At 40.4% G+C, this 18,921-nt stretch overlaps 1 protein-coding gene across 1 annotated transcript; it reads left to right on the top strand.

The window, feature by feature from the left end:
- Positions 1-717: 717 nt before the first annotated feature.
- On the top strand, positions 718-18,706 carry SAMTOR (S-adenosylmethionine sensor upstream of mTORC1). Its single transcript, XM_072146924.1, has 5 exons — positions 718-1,210; positions 9,650-9,791; positions 10,144-10,296; positions 14,665-14,776; positions 16,846-18,706. The coding sequence occupies exons 1-5, from the start codon at positions 1,036-1,038 to the stop codon at positions 17,470-17,472; spliced, it is 1,209 nt and encodes a 402-aa protein (XP_072003025.1). The 5' UTR covers positions 718-1,035; the 3' UTR covers positions 17,473-18,706.
- The last annotated feature ends 215 nt before the right edge of the window (positions 18,707-18,921 follow it).

Below are 18,921 nucleotides of genomic sequence, written 5' to 3'. Positions count from 1 at the left end.
CTCTGCTCACTGTGACCTCTGGTGAAGCTCTCTGGATGTTACTATAGTTCCAGGCTGCAATGATCAGCTGTAAAATGTCTGTAATGAAGCTTTATTGATAATCCTTGGTCCCATTACGGCAAAAAATTTTGAAACTCAAATGTCACTGGGGCAAAAAAAAGTTTTGCCGGGAACTACAATTATAAAATATACAGTTTCGAGTTACATACAAATTCAACTTAAGAACCAACCTATGGGCCCTATCTTGTATGTAACCCGGGGACTGCCTGTACTTGCATTTGTTCTCGTCTTACTGTAATGTATGTGATTGTACAGTACCATGGAAATAATGATGCTCTATAGACAAAAATAATAAACTACTGGCTTTCCTCACAGGACAAGTGATGACCCCCACCGATCCCCCATTAAATAGAAGTTATTCAGTTATTGCACCACTCCAGCGTGCAGCAAGCAGTTTTCTCCAGTAGTAGAAACCTTCCGCCATTACAAACTCCTGTGATGTAACAGACAGTAGCCAGGTACAGGCATGGTACCAGCGCTGTGGACCTGCTCCACATTTACCCCTGACGTGTCCTCCACACACCTGAGCAACGCACCGATACACGCACCGCGCAGCCGCACTGCCAGCGCTCTCATCCCCGCAGCGAGGGGGCGCAGGACGTGCACCGCCAGCTGCCCGGTAACAGAACAAAGAGAAGCCCTGTGCTGTGCTGTGCTGTAATACCGGGCGGGCCCGACGTCTCATTGGCAGAGCCAATGTCCATTCCTCCGTTCAGCTCCTCCCCACCAGCGGGGTTCATCTGTCCGCTAACATTTCAATAAACAAGTCAAAAATCCCTGGGTAGTGGAAAACAAGCTGGGATTGGTTCATCGCCGGCCTCCTCAATAAGGAAGACTTCCGATTGGTCAGGCCCGGCCGCCGCTTCTGTTTGTCTGACCAATGATGAGCGCTACTTGTGGTGACGCGCCTGTTGCTATCGCTGTTAGGGGAATTGAGGGGGTGTGGATGCCTGTTGTTTGTAGCTGGGAACAGAGATGGAGCCGGGAAGAACAGGAGAGAGCAGCGGGCATACTCTGTCTGCTCACAGGGAAATGGCCGGTACACCTGCAGTGCAAGTGCCGCCTGCCCGGGAACGGAAACCGGAGCAGGAGAAGCTGTCAGGAGTTGTGAAGAGTGTGCACCGAAGCCTGCGGAAGAAGTATCTGGAAGGTAGGACACGGAGGCCCGGTCACATGAGCTGCAATCCTTGTCCCTCACTACTGGCGCTGCACTGATGTGTACCAGGGAGCCCACAATTGTACAGCGCATTGTACTACGGAGTACACTGCCGCGCTATGCGGAGATCGTCAGGGTTCAACGCAGCAGTGCGCAAGTGTCCCCCGGCCCCCGCGTGCCCCCATTATACAAGACAGACCCACAGGTGTGCAAGTGCTATGACATTGCTGCCAAAGCCCATGTCGCTTCAGCCCTGACTGGTTGGGGGTCACAAGACCTGCTCTGGCCTGTCAGTGAAGCTACTTTATCATAAATGAGTTATATAAATATATGTAGTAGTGTTAAAGAAAATCTACTGTCAAAATGCATTTAAATAAACCAGGGCCACTTACTCCTAGATCATAGGGTCTGGTAATCTTCTGGCATTTGTAATCCCTGGCCTAAGGGGTTCTGGGGAAAAATCTGCAGAAATCTGCTGAATGTTCTCTTGCTTACTTTTGTGTTTGACGGGAGCATGGAGGCTGTATAGCAGAAAACTGCTGGAAATTGCAGGATTGTAGCTGGATTTTGGGGTACTGGTGTGTGAGATTTCTTAACAACCTATGTCAACCCCTCCCCTCTGCAGCAGTGACTCATAGCAGGGGCAGAAGATGTGCTGAATATAGTGAAGAAATCTCATACCTGAGTGCGACTTAGCTTCCCCCAATTTTTTTCCTCCTCGTGCCTCACTTTGGGGTTTCCGGTGGTTTTGAAGCTGTGGGAGCTGCTTGACTAAGCCAGCCTTCCACTTCGGTGAGAGACAACCATTTTCCGGACGATTGAGAACCCATCCCCGGAGTAGGCTACAAACCGCATCTCAACAAGTGGTCATCAAGTGAGCGATTTTTCTTCTCATTCACCACACTGGCGCCGTCCTCTCCTTTGGTTTTTTGTGTTCCTTTTAAGGTGTGTACTTGAACCGTTTTTAAATTCAATGAAAATGTATGCTTTTGGCTGGTTTGAATCTGTTTTTCTTCATTTCTGGAAGTGTAAGCAGCTATGGAACTAATTATAAACAGCCAAACGCATGGTTAACCTGGAAAAACGCATGCGTTCAGTGCGTTTAAAAACTAAGAATACACTGTGAGGCAGCACACTAAAAGACAGTAATAGGTAAATGGCAAGTAATAGTACAAGAATCGTATAGAACAATCCAGAAAAGTAAATACAGGAAGTTAGTAAAGCAGGACAGGTCAATAGTGGTGACATATACCCTTTAAAACAGCAGTTTCCTCAGGCTTTGTAAATTCACTTTATGAAGCATTTTTGTTACAAAGATGGGGTGAAATCTACCTTTTATGTAACTGTTGCTATAGTTAGGCCTCATGCACATGACTGTTTTTCCTGGTCTGTGTAGACAGCTGTACTTTATCGCCTGTAAGGCACAATATCCGTATAAAATACGGGGGGGCCTGGCAAATGATGGATGACAGAATGCTGGTCGCCCTGAATACTACATGAATATTCGCCAGCATGCGGTGCACAACTGTACGCAGCACATATGCAAAACATATTTTATACGTTCCCATAGAACGTATAAATAAAACGTGTAAATACATGAGGAAGTAGAGATATATATATGTGTGTGTGTGTGTTTTCATCCATCCGTGTGCATGAGACCTTGATGTTATTTGTCGGAGCTATGTTGGTATGAGACATTGGTGGCCATCCTACAAGTACTTTACCTCCTTAGTAAACAAATTCTTATCAATTGTCTGCTTGAGGATCAAAGATATTCAGAGCCGTAAATGAGCTGTTTACTTAGGTGCTAATAATGTTTAGTACACCCATCTGTTTGTTCAGATAATGAGGACCTTGCAACATTGCGTGAATTTGTGGCATGTGGCTTGTTTTATCTGCATCAGCTCTTTAGTCATTTGAGGTTCAAAGATTGAAAACTCCACATTATGTGAACTATGTAGATTTCCCAACACTCAAAAATAGGCTGACTTGGCAAGAAATTGGGAAACTAATCTGGTGGTTTGTAGATAAAGCTATACTCACAAATGGATTTAAGCTACCATTACACATTAGTCAGTCAGGAGCTATACCTTTTGAACCCCTTCCCCCGCCCCACAAACAGTCTACATGGCAGGACATGGATGTTTCCTCAGAAGAGAGTAAACACATCTGGTGGTGACTTGTCTCCTTTAAGAACAGAGTCAATTATGTTAAAATCCAGCAAATACAATAAATACAATCAGTCTTTCCCAATACAAAAGATGTTGGAGGAAGGGAGAAAGGATGAGGAATATTGAGTTTCAAAAGGGACACCCCACACCCAAACACAATGGTTGGCCAGCCCTGCCTAGATCTAATCTGTATAGTCAGTCCCACTATGGGCACTTGTCTCCAATCTTGTGGATAGGGGATAAGTGCCTGATTTGGGGGGCCCGCTGATCTTGTGAATAAAGGTTCAATTTTTCCTGTAAGAATGAAGTGTCTAGGCAAATGTACGTGGAGCCCCTTCAGAGTTATTAGTCTCCAATCTAAATGGAGCCATTTCCCAGCCTTTGGAATGGCAGATCCTCCTGATGGTACATCCACACATTGGGGGACATTTACTATGGCGTTTCCGCCAGTTTTGTGGCGCTTTCACCGCATCTTCTGCTCTCCTACCTATTTATTAGCTGTCGGGGACAGAAAAAATTACTTTTTCCGTCTGCTCCGACTCTTCTCCGAAAAGGGGCGTGGCTTTGGCGGAGTGGAAACTCAGACACAATTAATATGTGTCGCAGCCCTTTTTGGGCGCTGTAAACTGGCGGAAAGTAGACCAAAAGAAAACTGGTCTAGAAGGGACTGTTGGACACATTTCTGGTGCTCGGGACAGATTTTGGTCCCAGGGACAGAAAATGGTCTCGGCGCCAGAAATGTCTCTGCACAGCTACACAATATTAAATGTGTATCTTCTTTCCGAGAGCAGGTCGGTAACAAAGCCAATGCAGACAACGACACTTTAAGTAAATGTCCCCCATTCAGTTTTTTAGAGAAGTCTTTGATGCCCAAACCAGGAATGGAGTTAAAGTAGGAGGAGGAGCAGCACCTTTCAATTATGTCTCAACCCATTCTGATCCACACCTGCTTTTGGCTTGAAAAACTGCATCTGAAAAACTGAACGTGTAGAGCACCCTGAGGGTGATGGCACACATGGCGTTTTGAATGCGTTTTTGGCCCGTTTTTAAGCATGCATTTTTGACAAGTTTGAATTAAGATAATTGGTCAAACCTGTCAAAAACGGATGCGTTTTTAAACTGACTGCTTAACCCCTTATCACAGACACTATTACGATTTAACATATCCAGGTGATTTTGAGACTGTTTTCTCGTGACACATTGTGCTTCATGTTAGTTATAAAATTTAAGTGATAAGTTTTGTATTTCGTTCTGAAAAAAAGTGAAATTTTGGCAAAAGTTTGTAAAAATTCTTCATTTTTCAACTTTGAAATGTTCCGCTTTCCAGACAGGAAGTAAAACTAACCAAAAAGCTTGATAATTAACATTTACGGAATGTTGTCTTTATGTTGGGATGATATTTTATGCGTCCTCTAATTTTTCTAGGATGAACTTGGCGCAGAACTTTAGGTGCCATTTTTCTCATTTTCATAAAAATTGCCAAAAATCACATTTTGAGAGACAACTCAGGTTTCAAGTGACTTTGAAAGGCGTATGTAAAACTTCTATTAAGTCTATTAACCCTTTAAGTGTTTCTCATGGGTTAAAACAATATGGACCTGTGATTTAGAAGCTATAGAATTTTTTTGGAAAATACATTCATTTAGGCCAAAACTGACAGTTTCAGAATAAATTAAATGATGAAACGTTCTGCAACGTTTGATGCCCAGTTCCTCTCGAGTGTACTGATACCACATATGTGGTGGTGACTGCTGTATGGGCGCACGGCCGAGTATAGAATGAATGGAGGCGCCATTCACAGCAGATTTGTATTGTCACATTGTACAACCTATACATTTTTTTTTTTTTTTTTTTTTGTAATGTGAACATATGAGGTCTTATTATTTACGGGATGAGATACAATGTATAGATAATTAATTTTGGGGTCTAAATCTTATTGATGAGATTTTATTAACTATTTCAAGGGGGACACAAAATCATCATTATTTTCCGCCGCTCACCGTAACATAAAAATAATATTTTCTTTATTCTCTGGTTCACTACGATTGCGGTGATACCTCATTTATATAGTTTTTCTTATCTTTGCTCAATTCTACTGAGCAAAACCAATATTGGAGACAATCACATTGTTTTATACTATTGACAACTTTTTAGGGCCATAACTTCTGTATTTTTCTGTCAGATCTGGTTGAGGGCTTATTTTTTGCTAAAAGAGTTGTTCTTTTCAGTCGTATCATATTAGGGAACGTAACTTTTTTGATCACTTTTTAGAACATTTTTCGTGATGGTGTTTGATGAAAAATTGTATATTACAGGAAGGTTTCAGTTTTTTTTTTTTTTTTTTATTTACATCGTTCACCGAACGGGTTCAATATTGATTTTGAGTTATTGTACAGATTGATACGGACGTGGTGATAACAAATATGTACATGTTTTTGTGTTGTATACTTTATTTGCATTTTATGTGTAACTGGGGAGATTATTTTATTTATTTCATTATTATTATAAAATGACTTAATCATAATTTTTTTTTTTTACATTTTCCACCTTTTGGCTTGAACAAGCGTTCATCTGATCGCTTGTTCAAGCCTTTACAGGCTTGTATAGTGTTAGAAACTGAGCATGCTCGGTTACTTACAGTCCGGTCCTGCTGTGATATCACAGCCCGACACCGGCACTTGCAGGACCCGATGTCCCGAAATCTTCTTCTGACGCGCCGCCGTAAAAAGGCGTCACGTCAGAAGAAGTACCCTTGATGACCGCCATAAAAAGCCGATAGGGCGGTCATTAAGGGGTTAAAACGGGACAGAAATGCATCAAAACGACACGTGTGGCATCTCCCTGAGGGTGCAGTCACACGTTGCTGTTAAAACTGCATCGCAATCAGCTTTGAGGTGGTTTTAGGTGGTAAGTTTTGTAAATTTAACAGGTTTCTTCTTCAAAATCAAATATACCCATTCAGTTTGTCTTTCACCTGATAACTTAATAAAACTGCACCTAAAACCTCCTCAAAACTGATTGTGATGCAGTTGTCACTGCAACGTGTGACTCCACCCTCAGGGAGAATGTACTGTGCAATTTGTAAGTACATAATCTGGATGCATTCATGTTTATGGGCCCATACACATACGGCCGTGGTTTCTACTGATCTGTGTGTGAGCCACATGCTAAGGCTGTCTTTACATGACAAAAACCTGGGGTATGCAGACTTTCTATGTCCACTGTAGCTCTGAAATGTTTTCTATACAAAAGTAGGAATATGTAAAACATGCTGTACATATTTGGTATCTCTGTAAATGTGCTTATTCAAGCATAATGTTAAAGAGAACCTACCATTTGATTTGATGCATTATGAACTAAACCTACCTTGAGAATTCTGTAGCTACACTGATGCAGAAACATATCTTGATTAATACCTGATCCAAATGGTTTTGCTGAATAAACAATTCTAAAATTATGGTAATGAAGCTCTGTTGCTTCTGTGCTAGGGCTTGGGGCTTTTCTCACATCAAGTATGCACTTCTCAAGAATGATGTAATTAATGTGTTGTGTCCTGACGGGCAGAAGTAATGAATCGCTGCACCATCCCCCAGCTGCTGTGCATGAGTCATCCAGCTCAGGTTGATTAGTTCTGTCTGGAAAGTTCAGGAAGCTCCACGTGTAACGTGTTTAGGTATGGCAGCCAGCAGCACCCAGCTTTCCCAAGGTTCTGAAAGTTATAATTGATTTTTTTCAGCAAAACCACTCGGCTCAGGGATTAAACAAGATATGCTTCTGTATCAGTGTAGCCATAGCATTCTCAAGGTATGTTTGTTTCATAATGCATAAAATCAAATAGTAGATTTCCTTTATACCTTCCATCATGGCAATGCATGTGATGGAAAGTTCATCTGAAGCACGAATGTCCACACATAATTGGGTGCGGTGCATGTAAAATTAGATTAGTCATGAAGCTGGTCACATGAAAGTTCATTCCTTCCCCCCTCCCCATCTATTTCTTTGCTCTCTAAGCTGTATTACTAAAACACATTGCGTAAACTTGTTTGTTGCGAGGATGAGAAGTCCTTGTGACTGCTTTAATGGGACTCCTTATAAAGAGAACACTTTGAAAGGAACACTGCATAGAATAACAGGAATGTATCTTGCTTAATAAAGGGGATGAACGAAGGATGAAAAATATGGCTGCTTTTTTCAAGAACCGCATGTTTTACCTGTCTATACACTTTGTAAATAGCATCTAAGGTGGATGATCTTCTTTTGTCTATACATCTATTGTATTTTGGAATTGTTTATCTGGTCAGTGGCTCTATTGTGGATTATATAGCCTAATATTTTTGTACTCACACAATTTGTTATACAGTGGATACGAAAAGTATTTAAACCCCTTTACATTTTTCACTCTTTGATTCATTGCAGCTAATTGGTAAGATCAAAAAAGTTCTTTTTTTGCTCATTAATATAAATTCTGCACAGAATAAAACTGAAATGTAGATATTTTTGCTAATTCAAGAACAACTGAAATATCACAGGGTCATAAGTATTCAGACCCTTTGCTCAGTATTAAGTTTAAGCACTTTTTGAGTTAGTACAGCCATGAGTCGTCTTGGAAATGATGCTACAAGTTGTTCAGACCTGGAATTGCGATCCTCAGCCATTCTCCTATACAGATCTTCTCCAGTTCCCTCTGGTTGCATGGTGAATGTTGTTGGACAGCCATTTTTAAGTCTCTCCAGATGCTCAATTGGGTTTAGGTCAGGGATCTGGCAGGGCCAGTCAAGAATGGTCAGTTGCTCTTAAGCTACTGCTTTGCTATTTTAGCTATGTGCTTAGGGTCTTGTTAGAAGGTGAACCTTCGGCCCAGTCTGAGGTCCAGAACACTCTAGTTGCAATTGAACGAAAGATGAACCTTTTTCCTAGTATTTCTACTAGTCTGGGAGTCCCTTGTGTGTTGTGTTGTTGGTTTTTTTTTTGTTTTTTTTTCTTCTGTCGACAGACTCTGCCGTAAAGCCCGGACTCGTGGGCTGCAGTGGTTGACTTTGTGCAACTTTCTACAACCTCCTTACTGCATCTCTGGGGCTCAGCCACAGTTATCTTTTGGTTCTTCCTTTCCTTTCTCACCAAGGCCATTCTCCCATGAGTGCTAAGTTTGGCTGGTTGGCCAGGTCAGTTGTGGTCATCCCAAACTTCTTCTATTTAAGTATTATGGAGGCCACTGTGCTCTTGGGAACCTTGAGTGCTGCAGAAATTCTTTTGTAACCATGGTCAGATCTGTGTCTTGCCACAAGTCTGTCTCTGAGCTCCTTAGGCAGTTCATTAGACCTCATGATTCTTATGTGCACTGGCATGTGTGTGCCTTTCTTATTAAAGTCCAGTCAGTTTAACACAGCTGGACTCCAATGAAGGAGTAGAACTATTAACGAAAATGGACAGCATGTGGGTTAAATATGAGTGTCAAAGCAAAGTTTTTCTTGTTTAAAGGTTTTTTTTTCCACTAAACAAATTATGCTCTATCCACAGGTCTAAAAACCTTATACTTGTGTGTGTTTTTTTTTTTTTTTCTTTAACTGAAGAGAGGTAATCTCTAGTATTACTATGACTTATTGGCCAAATATATTTAGCTGATTGACAAATAAGTTCTGCATCTCCTTAAAAAAAAAAAAGTTACATTCACACAATATTTAATTAGTTTGGGACAGCTCCATGGCACTAATCGGCTTCTGGGCTTAGGAATTTAGGACAAGAATCAGTTTTCTAGAAACAAATACCGTTACAAATAACGGTATGTAGGGACCATTTCCCCACCTACACAGTGGCACGTAAGGAGTGCTCACCTGCCCCTGGGGACAGGAAACCATACTGAAGAATGCTTTTATATCTAGCCCTTCCCAGCGGCTGCACGATCTGGCGCATGGGGATGCCCTGTGAGGAGAGTTATTCCCTTCCACTTCTTGTTCTGTGGGAGAGATGGCAGCCGGCTGTTCCAGTCTTGTGATGGCCGACTATTGCTGGATTCTGCTGGGGGTGGGGCCTCAGTGGAGGCATAATTTTAAATGTTGATTTGAGAAGGAGAACATGGGTAACAAATATAAGAAGATTACCACATAGATCCGTGCCTGGATCTATGAGTAGGTGTCCTGGTTTCCTTTTTAATAATCCTTCAAAGCAGATTTAAAGAGAACATTGACAATCTATCGATCCAAACCATGTATGGACCTCCTTTGGAAAAGAGGTTTCCAACATCAATGTTTTTCTGTTGTTTCAGCTGGTGACTTTGATAAGATATGGAAAGAACACTGCAAAGATGAAGAAAAGCTTTGTGAATACGCTGTTGCTATGAAAAACCTAGCGGATAATCACTGGGCAAAGAAGTGTGAAGGAGAAGGCCGTATTCAATGGTGCCTCGGGTAAATATGAGATTATTTGCATTTGTTTCTGCATTGTTCTGTTTTCTCTAATGTGCACAGTACAATGTATAACCGAATCTTCCCCAGTTCTGCATCACGCAAAGTTTGTGGTGTCATGTTGTCACATACCTGTTTTTTCTAGAAGCTGTAAGCCAACAACTATAACTATTTGGTTGATGTATTTAAAAATAAACCAAGATTTTTTTATTTATTTTTTTTTTGTTTACCGATCATTACTTTTATTGGACATATATTGAATGTGGTATTTGCTGTCATTTTGATTTATAACTCTATATACTATAAATATAGGTGTTAACAATTGCTGTTTTGTTGTTTTTTGTTTTTTCTCCAGTGTTTGTCAGGAGTATTTCTTCAATGGAGGCAAACGAAAAGCAATTGAAAAAGATGCTAGGAGAGCCGCCTTGCATAACCCTGCACCTCCTGGATCTAATCCTTTACTTGCTCCTGGTTTTGATGTTTCAGATGTCTGTGCAGCAAATCACAGGTACGTACTTCACTGTATTTGGGTGGCATTTTGTAATGCTGGCAAATGTATACGCATAAGGCTGCATTCGCACGGCGGGCACACGGCAGCGTGCGGGGAGAGGAGGAGGAGGAGGAGAGCGCTGCTCACCCCCGCCCCTCTCCATAGGGATATATGGCGCACGGCGCCGTATGCCCTGAAAAAATAGGACATGTCCTATTTTTTTCATGGGGCACGGAGCAGTACGGTGCCGCACGTGTACGGCACCGTACCGCTCCCGTAGGGCGCCGCACGCCAATTGCCGTCTATGGGGGACGTATATCGGCCGTATATACGCCCCCCTTGCAGTCGTGTGAATGCGGCCTTAAAGAGGAAAGTCAGCACTCAGGCTTGCAGTTAAATAAATTCTTATTTATTTTTGGATACACCGATTTATAATCCACATTCATTTGACATTTTGGTCAAGATGACCTTTTTCAGAAAAGATGGAATACATGTACCAACAGGAATTCATAAATAATGCAGAGAATACATAGTCCGGAGATCAAGCATATAGATGAAACCTTCTATACGAGCAAAATTGTACACATGCTGCATTGTGTGGATAGAGGGATGAAGAGGTAATACAGGATACATATGCAACCAGAGAGTAATTAATACAATAAATATGTAATCTACAATCTTGGGCTCAAGCATGTGTACAGATTTATATAGAACATAATATAAGGAATATACATATGCAGCTTCCGATTTTGGGCAATATAACGGAGAGGAGTATAGTTTACTCATTTTATAGCAACATGAGCTTTAACTCGAATCAAAACACAAACTGGGTTAACTCCTTAGCGCTCTGCGCCGTAGCTGTACTGCGCTGAGTCTCGCGAATAGCGCTCAGCGCAGTACAGCTACGGCGCAGAGACTATGCCGGTTCAGCGCTGCACAGCAGCCGAACCGGCATCGTTAGCCGCGGGATTTCAGCGGTAATTTACCGCTGACATCCCCAGCTAACACCCGCGGTCGGAGTGGGCTCCGATCGCGGGTGTTTAACCCGTTAAATGTCACGGTCAACGCGCACCGTTTTGGGGGGGGGGCGATCGCTGTTTTGGCACCTCTGGGGTCCGATCGGGACCCCACAGAAGGGTTTACCTTTAAGATGGCGTCTGTGACGTCATCTTAAAGGCAAAGTGTCAGCCTATGCATCTGCATAGGCTGGCACTGATAATACCCTGCAATACATTAGTATTGCAGAGTATTATCAAGAACAAGCAATCAGATGATTGCTTGTTCATATCCCATGGTGGATCATGTAAAAAAAAAAAAAAAATTTTTCAATATAAAATTAAATTAAAATGATAGATTTTTCCCCACATTAGGGTTTTATTTGGCAAATTTATTAAAACATAAGAAAAAATATTCATGTCTGGTATCCCCGTAATCGTATCGACCCATAGAATAAAGATAACATGATTATTAGGCTATACGGTGAACACGAAAAAAAAAAAGTAAAAAATCCAGTACAGAATTGATGCTTTTCTACTCATGACCTCAAAAAAAAGTTCCTAAATTTTCAACAATAGGTGATACCAACCCCAAAATGGTAACACTGGAAAAAGCATCTCGTCCCGCAAAAAAAATGCCGTCACATGGCCCCAATAACGAAAAAGCGAAAATTTTATAGCCTTCAAAAGGGGGCAACCAGAAAACTAAAATCCTGGCAGCTGCAGGGTGCTCCTTCCCTTCTGCGCCTCGCTGTGCCCCCATAACACAAGTAACGGCCACGTGTGGGGGGTCGCTGCACTCAGGAGAAATTGTAGAACAAATTTTATGGTGGGTTTTCTCTTTTTATCTTTTGGAAATGTGTAAATTTTAGGGCTAAATGAACGTATAACCGACACAATTTGACCATTCTAAATTTCACCTCCATTTTGATTCAATTACTAAGATCTCAAGGGGTTAACAATCTTTGTAAATGCTGTTTCTGATAGTTTGAGGGGTGCAGATTTGAAAATGGGTTGGTTATATAGGGGGTTTTTGTTGCTAAATATTTAAAATTTGATTTCAAACAGTATCTATCCCCAAAATAGTCAATTCTGAAAATATGGAAAATCGCTATTCGATTTGTAGGCCGCGTGACGTCAAAATAAATTATCCAAACATTTCAAAAATTATGAAAATGTAAAGTAGACAAATGGGAAATGTTATTCGGCAAGTTATTTAGGTGGTAAATCTATCTGCCTGAAAACGCGGTGATTTTGAATTTCGAAAATGGCAAATTTTTCTAAAAATTCATAATTTTTTTTTTTTTGTAAATAAACGCAAAACTTATCAGCCAAAATTTACCACTAAAATGAAGTACAACATGTGGGGAAACAACAATCTCAGAATCGCTTTGATAAGTAAAAGTGTTCAAAAGTTATAACCATATAAAGAGACGCAGGTCAGAATCCAAAAAATGGGGCTGAGCCTTAAGCTGTAAAATGGCTGCGTCCTTAAGGGATTAACAAAGTAAGCGATATAGACAAAACTGATGAAACCTACATGTATGTGTCTCGTCTGAAATAATTTTACAATTTGCTTGTATTCTTGTGTCTTGGATCATTGATTTATGATTAAGGGTTTATTCATTTGTTGTTTTAGCCCAGAAGGCATATTCTAATATATTTGTATAACCCAGATGTTTGCTGCAGGTGAGCTATTACCATTGTCAGAGGTTTTCCCACAATACCTACAGAAAAGGGGCTAAACACCAACACTGCAGGGACCCTAAGAGATTATAAAAATTAGGGGAACACATTGACGTAAAAGCTGGATCTGTCAGATGATAGGAACCAGCAGGTTTGCATTATAATGCAGCATTTTGGGGAAGACATTCATTTTATTTATAGAATTGTGCAACAAAGGCCCCAGTGGAGCTTCTCAACCAGATATAAACATAGCCTAAGGAAGTTTGTGTATCTTTTTCTATTTTTGGGGGTGTACAGTTTTTTTTATGTTTACAAGCGTTTGCCTGCAGCATGTCCAAACTGATAACTAAAATGCTTCCCCAAAAAAAAAAATCTCAGCTTCAGCTATTTTGACCAGAAGGAGTATGTAGAGTTCCTCATCCTCCATCCCATACCTGGTTATTCATAATTTGGTTCTTTTCTTATTGGTACTTTCCATCCCTGGGTGAACCCAGCATTGCTGGTAAATTGTAGTCAAAGAGATTATCTTTTAGCTTGCTTCTGCCAGGTAGCAGGAGTACAGGCGGTTCCGTATGTTTGTTCTTAAGTTGAATTTGTATGTAAGTCGGAACTGTATAGTTTATTATTGTAACCCCAGACTAATTTTTTTTATTTATTTTTTTTTGGTCTCTGTGAAAATAGGATTTCAAAAATGTTGAATTGTCATAAGAACCAGGATTGACAATAAAGCATAATTGGAGATGCCTTTGATTGTTACAGCTGTTTATTGTAGCCTAGGGCTAAAGTAAATTTCCAACATAATTAGGGGTCGTCTGTAAGGCGGGTGTTCTTAAGTTGGGGACCGCCTGTAATTCATGCTGCGGTACAAGAGGCTAGCTAACATTTGATGAATTGGAAAGCTTACCGTATTTTTAATTTGACTAATTGCTTCACCCAGTGGATGGTTAAATAATTCTATACCATATGCCTTTGTTTGATTATTTATTATAGATGTTTTAGTTGTTTGTTTCAAAAATTATCTGAATCAACTTAAAGGGATTTCCCAGATGTCATTTATTTTATCATGCAATTTTATAATGTGCATTTGTTTAGTTTTTTTTCTCACCCACCAAGGCAGTGGTCTGTCTCCAATATCATGTGACCGCTCACTTTAGGTCCCCATTTTCTTCTGTTAATTACTCTCCCAGGCTAATTCTTCTTATCTTCAGGGGCCCACTTATTTCAATTGGTGAATCGGGTCTGTAAAATGGACCAAGCACCTAAATCTGCTTGAACAAAACAATGTGTCGGAGGTGGGACTCCAAACATCATAGTCATATATGATGTAGGGAGCCCCTACTTCCATGTGGAACAACCGCTCCAAACTGTAACAATGAGAGCAAATACCTGCAGTCCACGAGAGGATGAGACCGCCCATCTGACAGCAAAGAGCTCATCTAGAAAATTGAGTGTAGAAGTTAACTGATTGCTTGGGAACACTGAGGGGTTAATTAAAAATGATAATAAGTGTATGTAGGCAGCTAAAGTGATGTGTATTAGAACTGCATCTTGTAATATGGCTTCTTTGAGCTCCTTCAGAAATGTATCAAATTGAGATCTTGATAATAGTAAGGAGAGCACAAAGTGTTTTGGAAATTGTGAAACTATTTAGTTTATTTGCATATTTCTTATAATAACGTAATGCAAATTGTTTTTTTTATATTAGCTTTCATCTCCCAGGCAAGGTTCGATTGCTTGATGTAGGAAGTTGCTACAATCCTTTTATGAAGTATGAAGATATTCTGGCTGTTGGTATCGATATTGTGCCTGCTGTTGAGGTAACCTATAATTATTTCTATGTGAGGAGCACTGTAGTCATGTTTACCATTATGTGACTTTGAAATCTGTTATGCTCAGGATTATTGAGGTGATGTTGATCGTTCCAGCGTTCAAACTAGTGTTTTTTTTTGTTTTTTTTAACTATTAAAATATTAATATGATTGTCTTTTATTCTTTTCAATGGTTGTAGCCCTGCAGTATTTGCCAAGGTCATGCTCATGGCTGTACATTATATGGCAAGGCCTAAGATGGTAGCCATTGTAAGCCTTAGGAGCCCATTGAGCAAGCTAGATCAGTGTGTTTCATAAACTTTTTAAAAAGCTATGGTTGCTATTGAACAAGACATCCAAAGGGTTAACCTGCAATGATTAGGTTTGCAGCAGGAGCTCAGTGAATCATTGTAGGCATCCTTCTGCAACCTCAGCGGCTCAACTTAGAAGTCATTTCTTCTTAATTGAACTGTGTTTCTGGAAGCCTTTCCTGGTCTGTTTCGGTAGATCTATAAAGACAGGAAGCTAATTATTGAATTGCACCTCAGATTTCATACATTTTTTCCAAACAGCAATGCCCGTATTGTGCAGTTCGCCCCTTCATTCCAGTAATGGCATTTTCTGTTCTGCAGCTACTGGTTTAGAAATCTTCCTCAGCAGCAGTGAAGTAGGCGGAGACTAACCTCTTCCTGGATCTGCCCTGAAGCTGGGTGAAAGGTTTAACAGCTTCCCTACTGTGTAGAAAGTGTCCAGAGAGCAGGAGGTGGGGGATGGTCATTGCAGAGAACTCGGACACACAGAGCCACAGACTGGGATAAAGAGAATGGGGAACAGCGGTGACTTTGTACCACACTTTTCTGTGTAAGACTTGTAAATCCACAGATCTGCACAGACACAACTTTACTGCTAGCTACACACAGAGAGCATCACATAACCTCCCCTTCCTCCTCCAGACTGAGCAGAGAACAACCACCCCTCCCTATCTGTATCCTTTGTGTAAACAAGCCGCTGCCTTAAGGGCATCAGCACAGACAGCGAAGATAGTTGCTATAGGCACAGGCTAAACTGATGAACTGTAATCAAGATAATAGGCAGAGTTATCCTATGTGATAAGCTATTGATTTGTGGGGGGGAAAAGTTAATTGAGCTTTAACACTTCATATCTAGAGAATATTAACATTCATTGTCTGTAAAGAGTCATTAGAAACTCTGGATTTCAATGCATGTTTGCTGCTACTGCTAGCACCTCACATAGGTAACTTGTGACTATACGTAACGTCATCTGGATACATGGCCAAAACTGGGGAAGAGTTAATAAAGTGTTGGTGAATAGACCAGTGCAGAATCTTATTCTGTGACAGATAAATCCATGCTGGATGATTTATCTAGAGTAGTTTTGAACTTTGGAGTTGTACTTTAAACCAGCTATTAGTTGGTTTGGTTTACGTGAGAATTTTCTGTCTCCTTGTCTAGGTCACATTCCCCTTTTTCAGAAGCAACACATTCTTCTTAAGAAGTCAGAAAACTGCCTGAAAATGGCCTAAAACCATTAACAAGTGTGTAGACAGATTAATTTTCCCCACTCTTTAAAGGGCAGCATTTAGTCTAATGACAGGTTCCCACAAAAGTCTTCACTGAGTGAGTGAGAGGGGGGAAATGAGGGAGCTGTTGGTTAACTTGGCTGAAGAGAATCCTTGAGGGGGGGAATGTGGGAAGTGTAACAGTGACTCACTGAAGTGCAATTCCTGAGGGAGGGTGAATGAGGGAGATGTTGGCTGAGTCACCCGATGACTCGACCAAATAGGATACACCCCTTGTGACTTGGTAATTCTGTTGGCAAGGTGCTAGCTACTTCTTAAAAGTGAGTTTGGCTACATCTGAGCCATGGATTCTTGTACAAAAAAAGCATGGAAGTATGAAGGCTTTATGGGAACCTGTCATTAGGTTCAAGGGTGAAAACCTGATGACAGGTTCCATTTTTAAAGAGCTCTTTAATTTTAAAGGGGTGTGTGGGGGGGGGTAATCATTTCTTTTGATTTTGCTATTTTAATATTTTTATTTTCTTTTTATTTATCTAGACTGTGTACAAATGTGACTTCCTGAACTTGCAAATCCAGAGGCCACTTCAGCTTGCACCTGATGCTGTGGATGCTTTTCTGAAGCAGCTAAGAAATCCTATAGATAACTTGCCTGCTGAACTCTTCCATGTCGTTGTTTTCTCTCTCCTCCTCTCTTACTTCCCTTCACGGTACCAGCGGTGGATTTGTTGTAAGAAAGCCCATGAACTCCTGGAACTCAATGGCTTGCTGCTAATTATTAGCCCAGATTCTTCCCATCAAAATCGACATGCAATGATGATGAAGAGCTGGAAGATTGCCATTGAATCTCTTGGCTTTAAACGTATGATCTACTCCAAATTTTCTCATATGCATCTCATGGCATTCCGGAAGACTTCCCTGAAAACGACAAGTGATCTGATTACAAGGAACTATCCAGATATGCTCTACATCCCTCAAGATTTCAATACTGTGGCAGAAGAGGAATCGTCAAGCTTCTGTTATTTGCGATCTGAAATGGAAGATGAACAGATGGCTTATACTTTTTCAGAGTTGCCAGATGTTGCTTACGATTCAGACTCTGGAGAAAGTCAGACCAGCTCCATGTCATTCTTTGAAATTGAAGATCCTATACTTCTCCTGAGCTAAGAGCCTGGTGTTTTCCAGTGCTAATACAAATGGCAGAGACTTGTATGAAAAACAAAGTTTACAAAGTTTGCTATTTTTCCTACTCCTGTATTTTAGAAATTTTTACGGTTGTAGAGAACTGGATAATACTTTGTAGTCACTTCTATATGGTTAGAGCATTTTCTTTTTTTTTTTCATGAAAATACCCGGTACTTGCCGGCTGTTGAGGTCTGCACATGACACAGCCTTGTCTCCATGCATATCTTTTCTGGCCACATTTTCTACACCAGACTTATGCTCCATGTGGTGCAGCTAAACAGAAATACTGACCTGTCATTTCTTGTCTGTCTTTATGTGCACTAGTCAGTTGGGTATATTTGGGTACCCATTTGGGTAATGTTTTCAATAGAATTCACTTCCAAAGTATCCAAAAAAAGAAAGTGGAATACAATTTATACATTATACACAATACCTTGTGTAATTTCCTAACAGAACAAGTGATGACTTTATGAATAAATATTGCACAGCTGAGATGTTATAAGGCATGATTCACACATACTATTTTGCCATGTTTTTCCAGAGATTTTGGGTCATAAATTCTGCAGCCAGATCCTTCCTTTAAAATAATCTTGGGAGACTTATCAGCTTGTAGACCTCTCCATTTAAAAGATTGGGGCTCATGCACCTGAAATGGCAGCCAAATGTTTGATTCAAATGAGACCTCTGTTGTGATCATGGGGGTCCTGATAATTTTCCATCCTGTTAAAGTCTGGAAAAAAATCCCATCAACCTCTATACGACTTCAAAGACCACCTAAAAGTTATCACAAAATTTTAAAAAAAAACGCACGGATTGCTTGAGGTTTTTTTTTGTGTACAGTATTTGAAAAAATATGTGGAAGAAGCCTTAAAGTTATGTTGCACACAATGTTTTATGACCAGGGAGGGATTTTCAACATATTTGGTTGTAATGCTTTCTGTTCTGTTATACCTCGTTTTGTAACTTTGCACTGAAAAAGGTTTGATTTGCTGTTCTGATCTAAATAAGTTATTTTTCTGTTTTATTATTTAGTAGTTTTGAACAATTCTAGATGCTTGATATTGCCTTTTGTGAAAAAATGTTATGGTTTATTAAAGTCATTGGTACAACATTATGGAAATATTGAATTAAAATTTTCATTGACCAATATTTTCAAACGCCAGTATTAAGGTCTGCTAAAATACTGTCTTCCTAATAAAGCTCATGACTACGTTAAGCAACTGGGGCTGTGGTAGCATTTTCTGTGCATCGCTGACAACATAAAATGTAGGCAAGTAACATCAGAATTAAGTCTATTTCTGAAAGCAACCCAAAAGGCTAAATATAACTAAAACCTGTTGAAAAAAAAAATGTTTTTGTCCCTACACATGAGACGCCAACTGTTGATTATAATTGACAGGTTTCAGTCACACAATTCAGCAAAACTGAATG

Source organism: Engystomops pustulosus, chromosome 4 (assembly GCF_040894005.1).
Source record: "Engystomops pustulosus chromosome 4, aEngPut4.maternal, whole genome shotgun sequence".
NCBI lineage: Eukaryota > Metazoa > Chordata > Amphibia > Anura > Leptodactylidae > Engystomops > Engystomops pustulosus.
The sequence above is the reverse complement of the archived record's forward strand: the minus strand, read 5'-3'. Positions and strand labels throughout refer to the sequence as shown.

Excerpts from the sequence above, each read along its gene's own strand:
- SAMTOR (XM_072146924.1), top strand. The coding sequence starts at position 1,036 with ATGGAGCCGGGAAGAACAGGAGAGAGCAGCGGGCATACTCTGTCTGCT. Across the intron at positions 1,211-9,649 it reads GCGGAAGAAGTATCTGGAAG|CTGGTGACTTTGATAAGATA; the intron begins GTAGGACACGGA and ends CTGTTGTTTCAG. Across the intron at positions 9,792-10,143 it reads CGTATTCAATGGTGCCTCGG|TGTTTGTCAGGAGTATTTCT; the intron begins GTAAATATGAGA and ends TTTTTTCTCCAG.